Source organism: Barbatula barbatula (assembly GCF_947034865.1).
Source record: "Barbatula barbatula genome assembly, chromosome: 2".
Taxonomy (NCBI): Eukaryota; Metazoa; Chordata; class Actinopteri; order Cypriniformes; family Nemacheilidae; genus Barbatula; species Barbatula barbatula.
This window is the reverse complement of record NC_136767.1, coordinates 18,038,389-18,063,652: the sequence shown is the minus strand read 5'-3', so window position 1 is coordinate 18,063,652 and position 25,264 is coordinate 18,038,389. Positions and strand designations below refer to the sequence as shown.

Below are 25,264 nucleotides of genomic sequence, written 5' to 3'. Positions count from 1 at the left end.
GATAGATCTTGAGGAGAAACTTATGTGGTGAGCTAAGCTCATAATTCTTTTTAACTTGCAGCTAAAACCGCTACATATGTGCACATTTACCTTTTTTTGTTGACAAGTTTTACCTTCTAATTTACATTATCTTATCAAGCATCAAAAGCTTTATTTCCTGGAAATTTCATGTATACAGTATGTCGCACTTGCACTACACAGAAAATAACTAATTATATGTTATCTAATGGAATAGGGTTTATACACTATTACTGAATACCAATGTGAATAAGACATTTAAAACAATAATGTGAGGAACATATGGCACAGCACTTGGGAGCAGCAATGTATTGCTAATGTATTGCTCATCTAAATATAACACCTATAGACTCACGTCACATACTGTCTGTCATTTTCTCATTTTCTCTCCACAGATATAAGATGGCGTTAAACCTGTTGGACCCAAACTCCACTGCATCACCAACATTCTTCTCCACTGTAGAGAATATCCACAATGTCTCAGAGAACTCCACCTCCTCTCGTCCATATCGTTACTCAAACATCACCTATGTGGACTTTTACCTGCATGAGCCCTTGGTGTCTGCTATCTTTATAGTGTCCTACTTCCTCATCTTTATAATTTGCATGGTGGGAAATGGAGTGGTGTGCTTCATTGTGCTAAGGAGCAAGAACATGCGTACAGTCACCAATCTTTTCATTCTTAACCTGGCCATTAGTGATCTGTTGGTTGGCATCTTCTGCATGCCCACAACGTTGGTGGACAACATCATAACAGGTAAGGGGGGGTTTGAATATACGACTAAATTCGTTAGTGATAAACAAAAGCTTTTATTTGAATAGACGAAACCTACAGTATACATATATTGGTTGGAAAACTACTCTATGTGCATCAACTTTTTTTGCGTAACAACAACCCTTCTCCACAAAATAATATATGTATAGTTCACATATACCATACATGATGTGTCCTATGTGTGTGGGATAGGACAAGTTGTTCTAGACAAGAACAACTAACAATTAATATAAACCTCCTTTATGCCAGTTTAGATAGTAAATATAAAGAATAATAATATTATTAATAGGGCTGTGCAAAAATATTGAAACATGTAACTATCGCAATATTTTTTTCCGATAGTGTATTGATAGTAATGACTCTACTATCGCTAGATCTTTTAAAATCATGTCATATACATAAAGCCAAAAGTGGAAGCGAGCATGGCAAAAAATATAAGAATGCTTCGAGCTCGCAGAGCTGACGTTTGGGTGTGCTTTGTTTTTTTTAAAGTCAGGGAAATTATGTTTGTAAGCTTCGCAAGTCATGACACACCAAGTCACTTGGCTATTGAGGGGCATATGACAAACAGTTTATTCCAAAAGGTAACAATGACATTTATTGTGCTTTCAACGATATGACACCAGCACATTTACGGTACGGATGAACCAGGGGTTTCATACTGCACACGTTCATTATTTTTATTGTAATGCACCACAACAGACAAGTGACTTGCGCGACTCACAGTTTGGGAACCTCTGATCTAAAGGTCCATGCACCGCACATCATGGCCACTCTGCTGAGGTAAGAGATGCTTTTACACATTTTCTTACAGAAAACCCAGGGTGGTGCACAACATGTTGTGTTACCAGCTTTACTTTTAATTTTTTTGTTTAAAGAGTTGCAATATATCACAAATTTGTATCGTATCGAAATATATAGCAATATATTGTATCGTGACCCATCTATCGTGATATGTATTGTTCCGTGAGGCACTTGCCAATACACAGCGCTAATTATTGGATATCTTCATATGAATTTTATGCAAATTGTATCAGCATTTCAATAGCATAGTGGCTTGGTTTTTATGCAACTTATCATGGATGATTGGGTGTAATTTGAATTCTATCAAGTATACCTAATTTTACCAAACAGGCTCTTCCATAAGCTCCTTGAAACTGCCCTATTCCCCTACATCACAACGACAGCTATTAAATTCAGAAGATTTTTTTCTGAAATTACTACTGTATCCACTGCTCAGTGGCTTCTTTTGGCAGGAATTACAATTTTATTTAGCATCATCCTCATTTCATTCATCTGGTTACCATGCAATCATTACAAACTTTAGAACCTCAAGAGCATGTTACCCTTCAGAGAATCTACAATCACAGTCACTATGGGCCTCGTGGAGCGAGAACTCTTCTCTCTAATCCTACACACCAGGATGTGTTCCCTTGGAGCACAACTAAGCTTCGAATGAGTAAACAGGAAGAGCCATGTCTTTTTGATGAGCGAATGAATGCAGAAGCGGACTTATTATAAATGAAACCATAAAACCAGCAGCAGAAAACATTTTGGATAACAGTTTGGTCTCTTTATACTTTAAAGCATGTAAAACATTTAACGTGGTTTTGAGCAGTAAAAAAGTTTGGATGACAGTAGATCTAAAATAATTTGTGTGAAATAGATCCACATAGTACAATTACGAAATGACTTACAGGTTCATGTGCAGAATTGAGCAGATCCACATACAGCTTACTAAAACACATTTTGTTTGAATGTATCACAATATCAGAAAAAAAGACATGATGGGGCATGATCTGCTCTGTTTTAAAACAGAAAAGAAAAAGTAGTTGATAGTTGAACAACAATTCAACAATGATGACTGATGACTGCATAAACGTCAGCAGTGATACAATATTACAACCCATGCAACTTGTTAGAAGTGAGATCACATTCGCCTACTTGCACATTATGTACCATATACAACAAATACTCTTATGTTGAGTGAAGCTTATAGTATATGGTCTATATTTTAAAGGGACAATTCACCCAAAATAAAACCTGCAGCAGGAACAAGACTAACAAAGTAAATCAAACACTAGACTTTTACTCAGTCACTCACTCACTTCTTTCACATCATTATTCACATCCACACATCAACATGGTACTGCACAATATCTCCAAATTGAATCAGAGGCCTCTCAAGAGGATCCTCTGGGTTCACTTGCAGGAGGTGAGCAAAAACAATAGGTCCCAGAATGACTGAGCGCTGATTCTCTCGTCAGCCTGCTCTATAATCCCCTTAGATAGCACCACTCAACACACAAAACAGGCCAATCACACTTTGAAAGCCGAAAGAGATTTTTTAATAGTGTTAAAATGGTGTCAATAATGGAAAAAAAGAGCATTTGAGAGGCACAAAAATGGTTAGAAGGTAAAAACGAGATAGGAAAGATTGGGGAGTCTGTCATTAAACTTGCATTATACATTTATGCCAAGAAGACAGCAATTCCAAAGCCATTGGCGTATAGAGGTTAGAAAGATTTTGTTACGTTTGTAAAAAAGTGTTCTTGGAGAATAGTTAACCTTTGTGAGCAAATTTGTTGTTGGGTTTCAAAGAGGTTTTTGGCCTGTGGTGAGTTGTCATCTCTCTTTGACAGGCTGGCCTTTCGGCAGTTTAGTGTGTAAGCTGAGCGGGATGGTACAAGGGATATCGGTGTCCGCCTCTGTCTTCACACTGGTAGCCATCGCTGTGGACAGGTGGGTAAAAAGCTCACAGAAGTGAGTACACCCCCTCACATTTTTGTAAATATTTAATTATATCTTTTCATGTGACAACACCGAAGAAATTACACTTTGCTATAATGTAAAGTTGTGAGTGTACAGCTTGTATAACAGTGTAAATTTGCTGTACCCTCAAAATAACTCATCACACAGCCATTAACCCCTAAGTTAAAATGTCCAAATTGGGCCCAATTAGCCATTTTCCCTTCCCTGTGTCATGTGATTCTTTGTGTTACAATGCCTCAGGTGTGAATGGGGAGCAGGTGTGTTAAATTTGGTGTTGTTGCTTTCACTCTCTCATACTGGTCACTGGAAGTTCAACGTGGCACCCCATGGCAAAGAACTCTCTGAGGATCTGAAAAAAATGATTGTTGCTCTACATGAAGATGGCATATAAGAAGATAGCCAAGACCCTAAAACTGAGCAGCAGCACTGTGGCCTCGACAGGTTCCACTCAGAACATGCCTCGACATGGTCGATCAAAAAAGTTGAGTGCACATGCTCAGCGTCATATCCAGAGGTTGTCTTCGGGAAGTAGACATATGAGTGCTGCCAGCATTGCTGCAGAGGTTGAAGGGGTGGGGGTTCAGCCTGCCGGTGCTCAGACCATACGCCACACACTGCATTAAATTGGTCTGCATGGCTGTCGTCCCAGAAGGAAGCCTCTTCTAGATGAGGATGTACAAGAAAGCCTGCAAACAGTGTGCTTAAGAAAAGCAAACTAAGGACATGGATTACTGGAACTATGTCCTGTGGTCTGATGAGACCAAGATAAACTTATTTGGTTCAGATGGTGTCAAGCGTGTGTGGTGGCAACCAGGTGAGGAGTACAAAAACAAGTGTGCCTACAGTCAAACATGGTTGTGGGAGTGTCATGGTCTGGGGCTGCATAAGTGCCTCCGGCACTGGGGAGCTACAGTTCATTGAGGGAACCATGAAGGCCAACATGTACTGTGGCATGCCCTTCGGAGACTAGGCCGCAGGGCAGTATTCCAACATGCTAATGACCCCAAACACACCTCCAAGACGACCACTGCCTTGCTAAAGAAACTGAGGATAAAGGTGATGGCCTGGCCAAGCATGTCGCTAGACCTAAACCCTATTGAGCATCTGAGGGGCATTCTCAAATGGAAGGAGAAGGAGCGTAAGGTCTCTATCATCCACCAGCTCTGTGAAATTATCATGGAGGAGTGGAAGAGAACTCCAATGGCAACCTGTGAAGCTCTGGTGAACATGCCCAATAGGGTTAAGGTAGTGCTGGAAGATAATGGTGGCCACACAAAATATTGACACTTTGGGCCCAATTTGGACATTTTCATTTAGGGGTGTACTCACTCTTTTGCCTGTGGTTTAGACATTAATGGCTGAGTTATTTTGAGGGGACAGCAAATTTACACTGTTATACAAGCTGTACACTCACTACTTTACATTGTAGCAAAGTGTCATTGCTTCAGTGTTGTCACATGAAAGGTTATGATAAAATATTAACAAAAATGTGAGGGGTGTACTCACTTCTGCGAGATACTTTACATAAAATAATTAAGAGTAAATATGTTTTAGAGTCCATTAACATGCTGGATTTTCTGTTTCTGTCTAATATCATTGCATCGTTTTCTGTCTTTCATTCATTCTGCTCATTCCTTTTCATGTTTACTCATTCCTCTCATTCTCTTTCTTGCCCTTCATGATTGTCTCAGATTCCGCTGCATTGTATACCCTTTCAAACAGAAACTCACTATCTCCACCTCCACCCTCATCATTGTCATCATCTGGGTTCTGGCCATCTCCATAATGTGCCCATCGGGTGTCATGCTACAGGTCACCAAAGAACACCGCGTCTCCATATTGCTAAGTGATGGCAACACCACGCAACCCTTCTACTGGTGTCGCGAAAACTGGCCTAACCAAGAGATGCGCAAGATTTACACCACAGTGCTCTTCACTAACATTTACCTGGCACCTCTTACTCTCATTGTCATCATGTATGCCCGGATTGGTATCATGTTGTTCAAGACATCAATGCCCACCTCTGTGAGCCAAGTCGGGACTTCGGGCTATGGCTCAAGAAAGCAAGGCAGATATGAAAGCCGTCAGATGGTGTCACGAAAAAAGAAAAGGGTTATTAAAATGTTGCTTGTTGTTGCCTTACTCTTCATCCTCTCATGGTTGCCATTATGGACCCTCATGATGCTTAGCGACTACGCTAGCTTGAGTGAACTGCAACATCGGATTATTAATATTTATGTTTACCCTCTGGCCCACTGGTTGGCATTCTGTAACAGCAGTGTCAATCCCATAGTGTACGGCTTTTTCAATGAAAACTTTCGCAAAGGTTTCAAGGCGGCCTTTAAACTTCAGCTCTGTGCAGAACATTCGGGTAAAAAGAGGACCTATTCACATCGACTGCAGGGGAATGCTGTATTACCCGCCAACTTGCCTGTGGTGGAGGCTGGAGGTCCCCGAGCAGGACAGGGTCTCATTCAAGGGCTGGTGTTAGTAGGGAATGGGAGAAGTGTAGGTGAACAAAGCCAGTCTTCAGGCAAAGAGAACATGAAAGAACAGGACCTGATCATGGAAGATCTGGAGAAGGTGTGTGCATTAAATAAATTGCATTGATTATACACTCACTGGCCACTTTATTAGGTACACCTGTCCAACTGGTCGTTAACGCAAATTTCTAATCAGCCAATCACATGGCAGCACAGACATGGTTAAGACAATCTGCTGCAGTTCAAACCGAGCGTCAGAATGGGGAAGAAAGGTGATTTAAGTGACTTTGAACATGGCATAGTTGTTGGACTTTTGGATGGTAGGGTCAGAATTTGGTGTCAACATCATGAAAGCATGGATCCATCCTGCATTGTATCAACGGTTCAGGCTAGTGGTGGTGATGTAATTGTTTTGGTGGATATCTTCTTGGCACACTTTGGGCCCATTAGTACCAATTGAGCATCGTGTCAACGCCACAGCCGACCTGAGTATTGTTGCTGACCGTGTCCATCCCTTTATGACCACAGTGTACCCATGTTCTGATGGCTACTTCCAGCAGGATAACGTGCCATGTCATAAAGCGTGAATCATCTCAGACTGGTTTCTTGAACATGACAATGAGTTCACTACTCAAATGGGCTCCACAGTCACCAGATCTCAATCCAATAGAGCATCTTTGGGATGTGGTGAAACGGGAGCCGACAAATCTGCAGCAACTTCGTGATGCTATCATGTCAATATGGACCAAGGAATGTTTCCAGTACCTTGTTGAATCTATGCCATGAAGGATTAAGGCAGTTCTGAAGGCAAAAGGGTGTCCAACCCGGTACTAGTAAGGTGTACCTAATAAAGTGGCCAGTGAGTGTAGATCAAAACATAGTATTGAGAAACTTTAAAAAACTAATTAAAAAATGTGATGAATGTGTTATGTATTATGTATAGCCAATACCACTATACTGAGTTCTCTTTTACTGCACCAATCGACATTGCTTAGCAACATCAAACCTACAGTCACCATTTACACTTAACATAAGCAGAGTGAAACAGCGAATCCAAACGATCAGATAACTGTTCTTATTATTAGAAAACACATTACATTATAATAAGAAGTGTTCTATACCGGAATAGCTCATCTGCAACATACATACGGGATGGTGAGACAAGGACAGAGGACCCAGGTGCAGACAGCGGGTAAGGGGTTAACACAAGACTTTAATAATGAATACAAAACAAAACCCATGAGGGGGTAACATAACAAAACACAGGAAAATAATAACATGACAAGACAGGGCTAAGACTAACTACACTTAAACAAGATTAAAATGTACTTTTAGACTAGACTAGAGTAGACTAACACACCACAGGAACTCACCTAACAACCACAATGAACCAGCACAGGACAGAAGACACAAGGACATTAAATAAGGGACCAAATCAAGAGGGGAACAGGTGAAGGACTGGAGAGAGCATATGGCAAGCCAAATCAACAATAATTGCCTTTCTCCACATTAAACAATTAAACATGAGGTTCTGTCATGATCCTGCCACTGGACCAAGAGAAACATGACATGTGGCAGAATCATGACAGCCTACACTCTCGAAATGCTGGGTTATTTTCAACCTATGGTCGGTCAAAAGGAACAAACCTAGCCTCTGGGATTTGTTATAGTTTTCTTTCTTTAACATTTTTTGAATGAGCAATTTCTAAATTTTAGGTCAATTTTTAGCCATTTTGACATATGGACAAATATACTGTACATGGATCTTGAAAGAAATGCAATATAATATACAAAACTATGTCTTTAGATGTGTATAAAGGCCTTACATAATGAAGCGTTATGTATTTGATATTTAAGAATTAGCTATTTCTATCTACATACAACCGTATGTGAGTGAGCCGTTGGTTGCAAACCATAACATTACCGCTAGATGCTGCTAAATTTCATCCACTGGACCTTTAACCCAGTGGTTGGGTTCATCCTTTTTGACCTAACCATGGAAATAACAGCAGTTAAAGCACATAACTAACTAGTTCAGTGCACCTACAGAAATTATAGTTGTGGTGTGGACCCTCTATTTACAACAATTTATGTTCATAATATTTTCTTCTGATTGGTGTGACTGGTTCTTAATTCCATTATTTAAGAAAAGGGTGGCATGCTATTCTTTGCTAAGACAATACGTTGCAGGATATTGATATTAATATAAACACTGTATGTCTGTTTGTCTTCACAGGATATATATAATGTTTAGAAGCTTCACGATCTCATTTAACAAAGCTTCTATGGCACTCAGATGAGTCTCATGAAAGGCAGATTTGATTCCTGCTCTTTGACTCTTTTACTGCTGCAAGGACATCATGAAGTTCTAGAAGTTCATCTTTCATCAATTTCCCACTCTTTCATCTCTGAGGAGGATGTGCTCAGCCTTTTTTCTCATGAAATTCCACATTTCAAGACAATAATCATGTCATACAGGCCATCTGTGCTAGGGGTGTTAAAACTTCAAACAGCATGTGTGGTAAACAAAAAAGGCCCTGTTTAAAAGAGCAAGATGAGAACGACATCTCACTGAATGCCAAATTATGCCCACTGCCATTTTTGGTTGTTGAAGCTTCTTTCCGTCACGTAATCTAACCTGAGGAATACACCGTGAGTTTCATAACAAATTAATCAGAACACCAAAGCAACATCTAACATACAGCCACAACAAAAAATTAAAAGACCACTCCAAAATGATTGTAAGTTTTTCTGGATTGACTATATATTGAATATATATTTCTATTTGCATTATGCTTGCAGATTTTGAATACTGCAAAGAAAACAAGCTTATATTCAACAGTTCAACAAAAACAACACTAGAATCGCAACAATACAGAAATACTGATTAAAGACATTTTTTCTGCTGTTCTATAAAGTATATTATGATCCAACATCCTTACTAATCTGTATCTCTCACTGACTCAAGTGCCTGAATAAGAGAACTCAGAGGCAGGATAAAATTTTATCTTCTCTCTTTCAGGGTATCCAAATGTTGGCAGTTTGTTAAAATGTTTTGTTCAATTTCTTTAGAGACATTACAACCATTTGGTAAAATTGCCTGCTCATTAACCAGCACGATAGTAGCTCGACATCGAATGAAGTCTTACTGTAAAGGTCTCTTGCTGAACAGTTGATTGGAAAAAGCAGAAGACCATTTCGGACTAAAGAGAGGAGTATGACGAATGCACATTAGCATAAAACAGTTTACTGCAAGAGGGCGTCATTTTTACACTCTTCGTTTCTAACCATGAAGACAATACCTGTGGATATATTGTGACTCATAAAGTCATTGTAAATGAAATGTGATACATGAGCAGACTTCTGAACTGAGAGCATTTACAGTCAAAGACAATGAGAACTTAAATGGTTGTGTATGAAGACTGAGGAAACAGATTCACCAAAGGTATAGCATGTGTCCAAACTGTCACACACTTACATTTTTAATTTATTAAGTTACTTGGTCCAGAATCCTGGTAACTTAATAGAGTAGAAGACCTGCTTTCACCCAAAATTATGTTTTCCTTATCCGTTTCTAACGCAAACCTCTTTCAAAATAAAGACATTTAATCTTACTTTCATATAAAGTTACATATTCTGTAACTGTGAATTATGCATGTGTGTATTTTTTTGGAGAAAGGGCTTTGAAACACTGGCTGAGTGCCATCTAAACTATACATCTATAAGCACAACGCTGCTCAAACATTTTTCAAATCAGCTCTTGGCTTCAGGACTGAAACCAATTCATTTGCGGTGTAGTTGACTAGTACAGAACATTTGGAAATGTTCCCGCTCGCACTCTTTGAAGGTAGCATTTACTCATTATGCGGAGGTGGTAGCCGGGGATGGATTTTGAGCAGGGAGGCCCATGGGCCAATACACCATGAAGCCCCCTGCTGCAACACACAGCCTCCCAACCAACCATTCAGGTTATTATGATTACAAAGTCAATAAACACAACACTGTGACAAGAACACTCACTTATGACACATATGACCCCTGAAGGTTTCTTGGGGTATCCATCACTAAGATCCAGCAGTAGATCCTTCAGGTTTTGTAGGTTGTAGGGTGTGTATCAAACTTGTTGGTCCAGCAGATGCTCAACTGGAGAAATGTGGAGTTTGCATGTTCCCTGTGTCAAGGTACTCTTGGGTCCACTGAAATAGTAAAATATTCCAAAAATCAGCGGTTGACATTTGACTTTAAGATCTGCTGAAATAATAACGCTCTGATACAACATATACAACATTCGTTTTTTTCAATGAATGAGAACAAGTCTACTCCAGGTCTGTAAAAAGTGTTTGTCTTTTTGATAGTGGTGTTTACATTGTTCACTTCTGTACACATATGAGTGGTGTTTGTAACTACTTTCAATGTATTGAAAAGCATGTTGACGTATTTGAAAATTTTGGGGCATTCAGATTCTTGTAATTGTTTAAAAGGTGGCCCTTTTGTTTGATAATTCGTGTAGACAGACCTCTTATCGCAGTCGATAATGATTCACTAAACACTGCTCATTTGCATATTTTTATATAAACACTCAAATTGTTTTTTGGAATCAGGGACTTGCTGTTTTTCAACCTTTAACGTATCCTAAAAAACTAAATCTGTTGAACAAGTGCCAAGATTTGCATGCCGCTGTGCTTTATTACGGTCTCTGACTACTTGGCTCTGTTGTTAAAATAAAGATAGTAGACTATATGTAATTGTAAATATATTGAGTTATTGCCTTAGTACTGTAGTGTATAGTAAGTACAACCAACTAATAAAATACTAGATATTGAACATGCTATGTGTGTCTGAGAATTGTAACTTGTATGGTATGATCTTATCTCTGGATATGGTTGACAGTTTGGTCTTGATTGAGGTTTGTGTCTACTTAATGGAGTATAACAAAATGTTATTATCTAATATTTCTACAATACTAAATATCGCTGCTGCCCTTCTGAAACCTTGTATCTCCATATTCTGTGATTTTTTTACATAAATCATTATTATGAGTCCCCATTATTTTTGTCACTGGGTTATGCAAATATCTAACAAATGAAAAGTATTTGACATCACAGTATTTAATCGTTTCAAAAGCACAGTGTTTTTTTCAATTTCCTGAAAAATTGTGAATTGGACATCAGAGGTTTCGGAAGGGAAGCAACAATATACACACAGAAAATTAAAGGTACAGTAATGTACCTAAAAAAGTACAAATGCTTTGTCGCTCCAGCTGTACCCTAGTAGGGTACAAAAATGTACGTGCTACATTTTTGTACCTTCTTGTTTGTACCTCTAAAGGAATATTGATGTACCCATAGTGACATAAACGTCCCTTATTTAAAGATGATCCATTTAATATAAAAAATTGCACCAAAACATTACTGTTACTAATCACAAGGCAACAAACTCCATTTCATAATTTTATTGTTTTTGTGTGATGTAAAGTGAACACTTGTTAAAAATTTATGAATTCAGGCATTTAATTTCCATTAGTGTTCAAACTGGAAGCATCATGCTTTGTGAGCAATTATTTAACAATTTTTAAAGTAACATGCAAATGTAACATGTAGTACAACAGAGATTCAGAACAGTCAAAAAATTCAATTGCGTCAGCGTAATATCTTGTTAGGTGAGATTTTCCCAGGCCAAGGTTTAGAACATTTGGTAGAACAGTGGTGAAGCACTCTCTAAAGCGATGATAGAAGCTGCTTGTCGAAGGATGAATTCAGTCAACCTCATCAAACAACTGTAGAAAACACATTAAAACATTAACATTTATTACAAGGCTTGTTGGAATGCTTGATTCTGATTGGCCGATCGCAACATTTGAAGGTTTGTTATTTCGCTTTGCGCCGGGTCCTGATCACACTGTCGGGGCTAATTTCTACGATAACAACCGGCTGCCTGTACATTATCACTGATATAACATATCATATCACTAAAAGTAATTGAACTTCATTGAATACTGTTAGGTCTGTATGCTGTAGCCTTTATGGAATATACTTCATTAACTTTCAGAAATGTTTTTTCAGTGACAACAGCTGAAATGACTTCAATGTCACAATAAGCACAATTATTGGATTGCTCCTATATAGTATTGTTTTCACTGTACTTACTCCAGCAGGCAACCTTAAGTATGGGTATTTTCTGAGTGCATCCTCCATGGGCATCGCTTACATGATTTCACACCGTCTCCATGAGACTGTTCGGGCCATGAGGTCTTTAATAGCCGATATATCAGGATCAGTCTTGTTACATTCACTTTGTAGCACATTCACATGGGCCGCCACAGATGTTAAATCCTCCCCAACACAAATTTCCTTTGTTAGAATGACAGGCAGATAATGGTTAGATGGTGACAAATAATGACAGAGCCAAGTATACTAATTGTACAACTTGCAAGAACAAAAGTTGCCCATATTTTACTCACACTTAAGTCAAAGAACGACTCCACATCGCTCTGTTGTCTTAAAGATCTAGAAGGTTGGAATAACAATCACAACAGGTAGTCTCCTGTGAGCTGGTTCACCACTGCAATAAAAGAGCATCAGTGTTAGCAGACCACCTCAATATATATGCAATACATGTGATAAGATTTAAGCTCCAAGTCTTACTTCACAATACATGGAAAAAAAATACAGAACCACACACCATTAAAATAAATAGACGAACACTATTATAAAAGTTAATGTTGACTCATTATTCCCTGCTGAAAAAAAACATTTAACCCCTCCCAAATAATACAACACTACAATAGAAAATGTAATCTATTTAAAGGTTGTATTGATTTTTAATGGAATCTATAATAGTGTCTTCTGGTATGTGATGGATGTTATGGGTGGAATGTTAAATCCTATTTGAATTATGCTCAAAACACACAGAAAGAAGTTGTATTTAAAAAGATCACGGTTAAAATGGTATTTTATTGGAAGCGATTATAATTTAGATGACGGTTTCTATAGGGGTTTATTTTTTAGCAGGGTTTTTAAACACATTAACTGCAACAGCCTCTTAAACAAATAATATTTCACTTACCTTGTGGAATGAGGTTGGAGCTCTGCCATAGATTCTACTCATGGCTCTAATATAAAAATGGTCTGAGCCTCCTTGTATTGGCGAACAAACTGTTGAAATTTGATTTGCCATTTGAACGAGCCATCAAAAAGGTATCCAACATGGCCTCAGTGAGCCCAGAGTCAACGCTTTCTCCGTCTACATCATTTTCTAGGAAAAACGGGCACAATTACAATGCAGTACTAGGCCAACCATGTAACTAACACACACACACACACGTTGGGATAAGGAAAATGGCGAATTTTGATTCAACTATAAAGTATTAACACACTGTACATCAGACGCGAGCAGCACGGCAAAAGAAAATGGACTTAAAAGTCTTTCGTCGCTTCACAGGCTATAACGTTAATATTAGCTAATCCATTAACGTTACAAACACAACGCAGGTGTCTATCATGTGGAATCTAACGTTTCAAAGCGAAGCAAAAACCTGCCAAATAAACTGGCTACGTAAAAACTCACAGACGTTTCTAAGCTATTTCACAATGACACAAATAATAAATGTAATGTAACTTACGGTACAGAGTTAATTGTCAGAAACCATAACATAATAAACTTCTGATATTGCCGGGGTAAATTATATTATTTGATGTTAAATCAAGTTTTGAACATTTAATATGCTGACGAGCCGACTAATACAAGCGGATTTATTTACCTCAGCAGACTGAGCGGGAAAACGGGTTGCACTGCCAAAGTGTGCAGGGGCTTAGAAACGAACACTAAAGTATAAAATATTATAAATAACTGTATACAAACGCAAATAATGACAAAATAGATGGATAATGATGACATATTTCAAATACTCCAAAATATATTCTTAATATATGTGCCTACATGAGTCGACGCGACTTTTGTACCAAATGTACTTTTGAGTACAGAAACAGTACCCCTATTTTTCTGTGTGTAGTGTTATATTCACATGCATCTTTTAGTCGCCATTTTAGGAATCAAAGTATCTAAATTCAGTGGTTTCATTAGAAACAAAATTAAACACAAATTAAAATGGAAGATATACAGTATCTTATAATTCTTATACTCATTGTGTAGACCTGCTTAAAAGGTTTTGTCATCCAACAAAAGTATCCTTAAAAGTATCTGAAAGCAATCACGGACAGCACGGACAGGACTGATTTGTTTGATTATAATTACAGGCCAATAGCAGATGCTATGGCATAAAGGGACTTAAAAAAATAACTTCATTGAGTAAAGGACACAGAACGTTTCCAGCAAAATTGCCCTGATTCCCTCCACTTAGAGGAACACATCGTCCCACAAAAATCAATAGAGCCCCTAATTGTTGTCTTTGATTGCAAGATGGACTCTTATTTGTCATGAGGAATTGTTTCAAAACACATGCTTCAATCTTCAAAATGTTTGATCAGACAGACAGCAATTCCATTGGGGAATGGACATATTAGATATTTTGAAAGAATTGACTGATTGAGATTTTTTGTCATGGCTGTGACGACTTTGATGCTCCTAATCTCATAATTAGATTATGTGAATTTAACCCGGAAAGACATGGTGTGAATGTCGTAAATAATGCAGCAGCCATTTAAAGTTTTGCTCCAAGAGCCACGATAGTTTAAAAACTTTCTCTCTCTGCTTCCCTACACTTGTGTAACTAATTGGCCAAGCAGGAGAAAAACATAATAAATAATTAATTCCATTAAAAATAAAATCATCTTATAAACGTAGAAATACTGAGACGCTATGGTAAAACGGTATCTTAAGTCTTCCCATGACAATGCGGTACAACAAGGGCAAGAATTAGAGATGGCACTTCACCACTTATGAAAAGACCTTCCTGGGGGAGGACTTGAAAAGAACAAATCTTCCATTATTAGATTATCTCTAAAACTCTTTGGAGAAAGCAGAGAGATGCTAGTTCTCCATTAGTGGATTACTGTAAGTGCTGTTAATTAGAAAGAAAGAGAGCAAAGATCTTTGCGGTTCTTCAAGTAGAAGTCGTCCGTCTGGGTTCATGTTTTTGGTTTCTCATTTCTACCTGCTAAGAATTAATAAAACACTCTGATCATTATACTGCTGACTGAGGTGATTTAACTTCATCAGAGGAAACAGTTTTGACAAATGACATGAGTCTCACAGTGAAAGCAGACAGCGTAAATTTCTAAATAAACAACCTCTAATCACATTCTTGTTGTAGATTGAACCCAGTTTCAAGGCCCATGTTCTGCTTTAGATCAAATTTATCTTGATTGGAGTCCTTTGTGTTGTGTCATTCTTGCACATTTACGTGTGTGGGTGTAAGTGAACAATTTCACTACAGACCCCTGACTACTGTCCTTTGTGACAAACTGTAATACAATCCAAGCGAATGAAAAAAAATGAACAAAAAAGAAACCTATTACACTATTTTATTCAAGTGAAATTGGCACTTGCATTGGATGGTCACTAATGCCAGTGTTCCATGCAGTCGAACGCTTCAAGACCTGTTAAGAGTCAGACAGCCACAGCGCCAATAGCTATATCATACAGTAATGTATAAATAGTTTTCGAAGCAGCAAAGTGGAGAGTCTCACATCCACATCAGTTGGAAGCCACAGTGTATAACAGGTCCCCAAATCCTCTAAAGCTAAGATCTTCAACCCCAAAGGCAAACTTCTCATTTCACCAGCTTGCAGCAATCATGCAATGATCTTAAACACCAGCTGCCTTCTATCACTTTCAAACAACTTTTCTGATTTGTGATAATTCACCCAAAATGAAAATGTATCATTTACTCATCCACTTGTCATTTTAAACCTGTATTATTTACTTTCTTCTGCAGAGCACAAAATAAGATATTTAGAAGAATGTTGGTAACCAAACAATGGCGGTGCCGTTCTTTTTAAAGCTTGCAGAATAAACATATGGCACATTACAGCTCTCCTCTAAGCGCAATGATCAAACCGAGCCATACGGCATATTGGCCAGGTAGAGAGAAAAAAGCATAGAGCAGGGAAGGAGGGAACAGAAAGTGAGATTAGACAGGAAAAAGGTGAGTGTGTTGAACTGAGATTGCATGCTAAAGTCTATAACAGCTCCCGCATTGCAGAAAAACTTGCATTCGACCATGTCTGCATGAGAGGCTGTTAAAAGCCTTTCAGAAAAATTGATGTCCCATATACCGGATACATCCTTTGATGTTTCTGCTTCAAGGCACGCTCTCATGGGTCCAAGGGTAAATTGTGCTTGACTATAAAGAGTGGAGGAGAGAGGGCATGAGAAAATAAAGATGAAATTATGAGAAAATAACCATTAGAGTAGCAAAGCGCAAGAACAAAATGGTATGCGGCATATGCACATGTTCTAATCGCACAGTCAAAGTGGTTCGAAAAGCAATGATTAAACATACAGAATAAGTCAGGGAATGGGAAGGTGATGTATGTTATGTGCAGTTCATTAGCCTTTTCATTCCTCACACTTCTGGGTTGTCTAGACACTCTAAAAGTCCACCCGGATGCATTCTAAGTGGCCACAGCTGTATCTTGTAATTTTCTGCCAGCTGTACCCAGCTCCTAGTCTCTCCTTTCCAATCTTGTGACTGTGTTTGGTTTACTGAAAATAAATAAATAATGCTTTGGAAATATAAAATGGTCATTTCATACATGTTTTATAATTTATTTTAAAAAATGATTCATTTATATATTGTTAATTATTTTTCTGAGGTACACTGACTGTTCAAGGTTACACTGGAGAAATCTTGTAGCCATTATTCGAAAATGCCCTAGACTCAAAATGAATGGGATAACTTTGTGTTTTTGTCTAGAGATACAGTACACGTTAAAAAAAATAAAAGTCCAAGAAAAGGAGACGCCACAGAGGGTCAAAGAAAACAATTATTATTATAAGCCCCCCAAAAAATATTCATGTCAAAAGTTTTTAAAAGACTGATTTATTTTTCAAAATTTAAAGATCTATTATTATTAGATATTTAAGCTCTATAAGACATTGCTAAGACAACTCGATCATGCCGATATGCCTTATTTAACATTCGAAAGGTAAGACCCTACTTCACTGAGCATGCGGCACAACTCCTTGTCCAGGCCCTGGTAATCTCAAGGTTGGACTACTGCAATGCTCTCCTTCCTGGTCTTCCTGTAAAGGCTATCAAACCACTTCAGCTGGTTCAAAACACAGCAGCACGCCTCGTCTTCCAACAGCCAAAAGGTCTCATGTGACACACCTTTTATCTCTCTCCACTGGCTACCGGTTGAAACCAGTATCAGATTCAAGTCACTGATGTTTGTCTACAGGACTATCACTGGATCTGCACCGGCATACTTTCACACCCTCTAACACTCCTACACCCCATCAAGAACCCTGCGTTCAGCAAACGAGCGGCGCCTTGTAATACCTTCTCATAAGGGCACTAAATCCCTTTCTCGCTCATTCTCCTTCACAACTCCTTCCTGGTGGAACATTCTTCCTAACTCAGTCCGGTCAACCACATCTCTCACAACCTTCAAAAATCTACTTAAAACCCATCTCTTCTGTGAATACTTGACAGACAAATGAAAAATAAAAAGTACACTGACTCTCTCTCTTCTCTCAACAGGTAGTGGTCTAGCTTTTGTTGAAACAAGTAACTTTGTATTAGCACCTAATGTACTATTGCTCTTTTATGACATATCGCTTATTGCTCTCCGAACTCTGTGTAAGTCGCTTTGGATAAGAGCATCTGCTAAATGACTAAATGTAAATATGTTATTTTTCAAACCAAATTGTTCATAAGCAGAGGAAAAAGCAATTGGTGTTTCTAGAAGGATTTAGCAGAGTCTGTTTATGGCCATGTTTGCAAGACCTCTGGGAAGCAAAAGGCAAATATTTCAATAATTGCTGTCAAAACTAAAAATTGAATAGCATATTTCTGATCATTAATTAAACCTGACATGAGCTGTATCATAACTTTGGTTTTCTAAGCTTAAATTTTGATAAAAATTAGAGCGCCAGAAATACTATTATTATAGAGAGATGGGAGGGTCTGTAATACTTCCAATTGGAAAAACCTGTAACAGCTAACAAAACCCATTGACATCTATTAAAAAAATAGTATCTTCAGTTCTTTCCAGCATTCTGCCGAAGCCAGTGCATTAGCATTAGCTGTTACGCTTTTTTGGTTAAAGATTGTAGGCTTTCCATAGCTGCATCTGAGTTTTGCTCACTCATTCACTATTGCCTATACAGGGCTCTACAGTAATAAAAATTTTTAGGAGCACTTGTGCTTCTTTTTTCTTTATTATGTTGGAGCACAGTAATACAATTAGGTGCACAGACAATTTAAGTTTTGTTTAAAGAAACATTAATTGAATGCCTCATTGTGATTGTCTGGCATACTTTCTAAGGGTGTTTCATATCACTGTGCCAAGTTTAACTGAATAACGTTTTCTATACCACGGGGCTGTTGAATGCGTCAATCTGATGTTTGACAAACGTTGTTTAGGTATGCACACGAGTGAAGCTGTTCCTGGTCTGCCAACCGCATTACAGTTCCATATCACGGCGCCAAGTTGAATAAATAGGAAGGTTATAGTGTAGCATACAGGCCATCACCTCACACTAGGGCTCTTTGATCCTTAATATTACTGTTAAATGCAGGGAATTGCAAAAGTTCTGTCCAGCTTTAAACAGACATACAAGTAAAAATGTTGTGAGAATGTGCATTTACATTATATGTAATTCTCTTCACACACATACTGAGCTCATCAGTAGAGAGTAAGAGAAGACGGTCCGTTTACAGTCCGTCTGAAAAGAAAACGTGCTTAAATGATTTGTTAAATGTAAAATGTATAATTAAATGTAATTATATCTGCATTGTGTGTACAAACAAAGCATTTTTTTGTGAATGCAGAATATTTTATTTAATTGCACAGCTCTAGACCTTATCCATCAGTTTTTTCTTTTAGACAAGAAACTAATGTGATTTAAATGCCAAATGACATCAGCTAAGGGGCAAAGCCTGTGCTCATGAAGGCTCTCAATGAGGAGTCGATTCCTTTAATGGATTGGAATTGAGGAATCGTTTACCAGGCCTACCTCACACAGCACCCTGCGCTTGGTCTGACGTTTATAGTGTCAAACTTGACTGTTAATGGAAACGTGTGTACAGTTTTTTTTCAATGAACAAAGCATTTAAAAAATAATACAGAAATACATATACTGAGATCGAATAAATAAAATAACTAAATAGAAAAACAGTATGATTTAATAAAAACGGAGACCCTACTGGTTCGTTTTCCTCTCCATCCTGCTTATAACAAATATAAATAAATAGACCTACTCTTTCAAGTGTTTGCATGCTTTTTATTTTACTGCTGTACAAACAAAAACAGGAATAAATTATATTTGTATCACTGGCTTTCTGTCACATTACTGCAAACACGCAGGTGCGCAGACGATAACATGACAAACATTAAAATTAAACATTTGAACAATGTCCTGTGGTGTGGTAACCGTCAACTTTCGAATAATTGAATGGTCTGTTGTCAATTATTCCTTACATACTGTAGCCTGTGGTGAACCAGCCTCTTTGTAGTTGTTTTTCTAGTTCAGGCTGACAGGATCATGACAGGCCCATGTCTTGTCTTAGCCCCGCCCCCTTGTTTCCTTATTCATTAGCCCATCATTATTTCTTGCTCGTTACCTCTCCTTAGTTGCTTCCCTTTGCCTTGTTTGCTGTCCTGTGCGGGATCGTTTGTCTTCATCCCTTTCTTGTCCTGTTTCGACTGGTCTCTTTCAGTTAAGTGTTATGTCTTGTTATGTAAAAGTATTTTGTTCTTGTTTTCCCCCTCGAGGGATTTTGAGTTATATTTTGTCCAATAAAATTTATTTTTGTTAAAAGCTGTCTGCACTTGGGTTCTGTTTCATGACAGTAGCCAACTGTCCACTACAGAATACAGACAAACCGCAACACGAAGGGATTCATTACAGTATTTTAAATATGCATAATTAATAACATTATTAGCAGCGCATTACACTTAAAAACAGTTTATTCCTATGACTAAAATGGCTCATGTTCATTGGTTTACGCATTTTTGTGCTTGGACACCGGATGCACAAAACAGGGCAGAGAGCGCGGATGATGCACGCAACTGGAGTTTCGGCTCTATGTCTTCCCTAAATATACCTCGAGTATGAGCAACTGGACATGGTGAGAAAGTGGCGCATACTGCATTTTCCATGGGTTTTAGAGGTTATTGGCCCCTGAACAACACACACCTTCAGCAAACAATTGTTAAATCCTTTCAAAAGGTAGTGTGGACATGTCCCACCCACAAATTAGGCCAAAACTGTCATGATTCCGCTATCATGTCATGTTTATTCTTGGTCTTGCAGCGGAGTCATGGCATAGCCTTAGGTTTTGTGTGAGAAAGACATGGCTTTGTTTTGATTCTGACCTGCCATGTGCTTTCTCGTGTCTCGTCAGTGTTTCCCGCACTTTTGTCTCGTTAGCCTTCCCATTAGTGTTTCATTACCTTCACCTGCCCCTTAGTAATTATCCTGTGTTTGTTCCCCTATTTAATGCCCTCTTGTCTATTGTCTATTGTCTTGTGCTCGTTCGTTGTACTGGTATGCTTTACTGTTTCTTGCTTAATGCTATGCCATGTCTTTGAGTTGTTAGTCTAGTCAGTGTCAGTGTCAGTGTCAGTGTCAGTGTCAGTGTCAGTGTCAGTGTGAGTGTTCTGTTAGTCTAGGTGTTTTGTAGTTGTAATTCTTGTCAAGTGTTTAGTCTTTAGTTAGTTCAGTTTATTGTGTACCCTGTTTTGTCACCCCCTCGTGGGTTTTTGTTTTGTTCCTGTTTTCTGTATATATTAAAGTCCTTGTTCAACCCCTTCATCTCCGTTTTGCTGCCTGCACTTGGGTTCTCTGTCACGGTTCCTGACAACAACTTCCTACCACTCAACTACCCTTTAGTGAAATTTGTGCTAGTGGTTTAACTACAATAGCAAGTGAGGTCAGGGATTGAGGTTGACCACAATGCTCTATCAAAGAAAGCTGGCATGACACACGATTTCTGGTTCATTCTTTAGTGCTTTAAGGTGTTTTGTTAGTCCAAGTGTACAAATAGTGTATATGTGTTTCCTGTGTTTTTGTTGGTCATTTTATTCATGTTTCTAGATCATTGTTCATTCTTAGGATTTATTTAATCCCTATTTTATCCTGCATACAGGTCCTGCTTTGATTCATTATAGTCCACGGTTCCTTTTCATAAGGGTCCACTTCCACTGCTCACATATTCGTAAACACAGCAAACTGCTGATCAGTCTGACTTTGATGCAAAAGTCTGACACTCCTATACACCATGATGTCTCATACTCATCACTAGAGGACTGATGGGGAGTGAGAACATGAGAATTTTTTCTTATTTCTGTTGTATAATTCATTTACTGATTCATTTGTTTATTAATTTAAACTTGAGTCCGCATGCAGAGCGTCGGTAGCTCTGCGCAGCTCTTTGTCTGTTTTGGAGCACAGCACAGGGAGAGCTGTGCCCAAACAGAGATTGGCGCACTGGGTTGTGGACTCCATCACTTTTCTCCCGTGCCTACTGGCAGTGAGAGCTCCATCCGGGGGTGTAGCCTCCTCATGTGCACTGGATCAGGGCGCCTCTCTGGCAGACATCCGTAGAAGTTACGGGTTGGGCTACACCCAACACTTTTGCGACGGCCGGCTGGGTGTACGTCTGCAAAGTGCCTTCTCCCCTTCTAAATCTGTTGCCAATGTGTAAGTTTCATTTATGTTTATTATATTTTGACGTTATCTTCCAATATCTTTATTTAGCATCAAACATGCTTCATTTGAACCCTTTCCGCTCCAAGAGCGCTGCTTCTCCGTCTTTTCTTATGAAGACCTGCAGACACCAAGGGCAGGTAAATAAATTGACATTTTTACTCTAATGCTTAAGTAAACAAAAATGTAGCAGTAGCCTTATAAACGTATTTTTAGCTGTCAGTCAGATTTCTGTTTGCTATATACATGTAGGTTTGTGACAGACTATATAACATATTGTATCTACATTTAGCATTAAAAATCAGCAAGGTTAACAACATTTCATAAGGAATCATGTTTTAATTGGAAAGATTATTTAGAATCAGTTCTAGTATGAATGGCACAAAAAGAAGTCCTTCTGCTCATGATAAATTTATTTGAGTTGTTACATTTTGTTGTCAGTAGTTTTTTTATATTAAAATAGACCACTAGGACTTTGCTTTAGCACAACCTACAACAAAGCAAATATAGCGACTGCACTCCCCCCAGTTCCTAGCCCAACTGTATGAGGATTTAAACACATAAACTTCATCTCCTGAGTTGTTCTGAAAGAATATTTTACAAACATTTACTCTCTATCTGAAGCTATCATCAAACAAACTAAACCTCATGCGCCTTCCCGACGACCCGTCAAAATAAAAGTCCTGATAACTTGAACATGAAAAATACTGTTGTATATTTACTATAGAAAATTGCAGTGCCCTTGCAGTAAATTGATGAACTGTAGTTATTACTATGGTATAGACGGTTTCATCTTAACAACATAAACCATTGTTACTGCGCCCCAACTGAATTTCCTGTACACATACAGAAACAATAGAGAGCAGGGCCGGATTGGGACTCATTTTCAGCCCTGGAGTTTCATGCCTTAGACCGGCCCACTTTAGTTTACGACTGACTATATTAAAATAATGATAATTAAAACCTAAGTCTGCAATAGCGCACTGTTCTCTACAGCCTTGAATTCATTGTCATTCAGTGAAAATACAGTAGCCTAAGTTATGCTTCACAGTGAAGATTTATTAGAACAGTAAATAGCCGGACAGTATCAGAATCTATTTTCTTTAAGAATTAGTGTTCCCGGTGCTCCCGATTAGCCAATCCGGGGCTGATAGAGAGCCTGTAGAATATTTCTGAGAAAAATCTAAAGAAACCGATACGGACCGTTACTTGGCTAAACTTGTCTCTAGAGGTCTTCACGGGTCCACTTAGATCCGAAAACCCGAGGTCCGGCCCGAGACCCGAGCGGGTTCGGGTCTAAAAGATTCACGGGAGCTTCGGACACGGGTCGGGTATATTATTAGTGTCTTCGGGTCTCGGGTAATATAAAGTAAAAATAGTTTTGCTTAATTGACCCGAGGAAGACCCGAACTATCCTGTACAATAACAGCGCGTCACTTGTGTGTGTGCGTGTAGTTACCAACTCTCCTCCAACCCTCAGCCGATCGGTTGAAAGCCACGCAAATCTTCTGAAAGTCGCGATGATCTGAAATCACCTTAGAATTGCAATCCCGAAGTTTCCAACGCTGCAGGGGTTTGCACTCGATGTAGTTACCATCGTATTCAGGAAAAACATACTTGCACCAGGCGACCAGAAGTAGATATTAAAAGACGCGCACATTTCAGTACTACGCGGTTTGGGACACATTGTTGAGACAGAATGTTCGCGCGAGTGGTTGCCATGTCGTCACTTATTTAGATTTGATTCACAACCCATTTAGCCTCAGTTTGCGCAATTTGCCAGAGCAAAACAAGAGGATCAACGTGTTCATTGCCATATCAATTTCATTAATACACGTCGGTTTACATTCAGGTCTAGTCGGGTTTAAAAAACATATACGATGGGTCGGACTCGGGTCTAACGTTATCGGGTCTGTCTCGGGTCGGGGCTTTAAAATAAAAACGTTATCGGGTCTGTCTCGGGTTCGGGTAAAAAGTGATTCGGGTCATTTCGGGTCGGGTAAAGATATTTGGACCCGAGAAGACCTCTACTTGTCTCTCTATTATTTTGAATTAAGACTTTGATACCAAGCTCAACCGCTAAATGTCAATGTATCATATGGTTTTAAATGCAACCGAACTAGTTTATTTAATAACATGAACATAAAACAATATTCAACAAATCGTTTTTTAATACAATTATTATACAGTAAAATAATAATACAAATTAAAATTAACATAAATTTAATAACATATAATTGTTATAATATTAGACACTAGTCAAACACAAACCGGAAGTTAACTGTCAGACGCGTGCAAACGGTCTATACTATAGTGAAGTTAAAACACTATACCCAGCAAACAATGTCCTGGCGGTCCACCGGCGGTTTTTGGCCAGTCCAGATTCAACGGCAAACTGTGGACAAGCCGATCAATGTCAAAATCCTGTCGATCTGCAAGCTTTTGCCGCCCCTTTTTAATTGGTGTGTTGTAAGTTGGGCCTGGAGGGAAAGGCTAAAAATGCCTGGCCATTGGGCAGTCATTATAGGCCTACCTCTTTTTGTTGCTGACGTCATGTAGAGATGTGCAAATTAATTTAGTGCAACGATAAATCATTTATAATAATCATTGCAACATTGTGTATAACACTTATAGTTTTCCTGTTTGATTTTATGGTCACTTTAGGAATGGAATATACCGGCTAAATAGTTATTTAATATAATAGTAGGCTTATCGTTATTTAACAAATTCTAATTTTAGTATAAAAAGCATTTTTTCAGTCAAATAAATATGCCACATTAATTTGCAATCTAATGATAATTTTCTTAGATTTAATTGTTTATGTAGTTTATGTAGTATTTGAATACAGTTTGTATCCTAAATGCTGTGTGACTTTGACGTGTATTAATGGGTGTTCGTTGCGAGCTGAACATTCGTGTGGTATTCAAACACTGGAGCGGAGGGAGTTACCATGGAAACAGGCAGCACCAGGAGTTTTCAGGTATGTTTAGTCACTCAAATCACACAAATAATACTCAAAAATGATGTTGACACTTTTCTTACTTGTAATTGACAGGTTTCTGTTGAAAATGTATTAATTTATTTACTTTTCAAGAAAAAAATCTGTTAGCATCTCAACCGTTTTCAGTTAACGTTCATTCCATAGCTTGAGCGCTTGATTTTAAAAGTTTGGTTCATTTAATGCAGTAGATACCACTCTGTTATTCTGCTCTTCTGACTCTTAATTAACTCGTCTGTGGCAAACAAACATTTCAGGCAGTTAATACCCATCCAGCACTATTTTAAAACATGAGGTCGGTGGTAGCGGGGCTATGCAGTAAAAGAGCAGCAGGTGGATTTCTACAGTAGCAGGGATGTAACGATATCAAAATCTAACTGT

The 25,264-nt window shown here is 38.4% G+C and overlaps 1 protein-coding gene across 1 annotated transcript in view; it reads left to right on the top strand.

The window, feature by feature from the left end:
- Nucleotides 1–420: 420 nt before the first annotated feature.
- The window catches only part of LOC306902591 (neuropeptide FF receptor 2), a gene marked incomplete at both ends in the record, with an annotated part of 37,343 nt that continues 12,499 nt past the window's right edge, over nt 421–25,264 (top strand). Inside the window, 3 exons of the mRNA XM_079471284.1 lie at nt 421–775; nt 3,436–3,535; nt 5,257–6,148. Coding sequence (XP_079327410.1) covers nt 421–775; nt 3,436–3,535; nt 5,257–6,148 — 1,347 coding nt within the window. The remainder of the gene's footprint in view (nt 776–3,435; nt 3,536–5,256; nt 6,149–25,264) is intronic.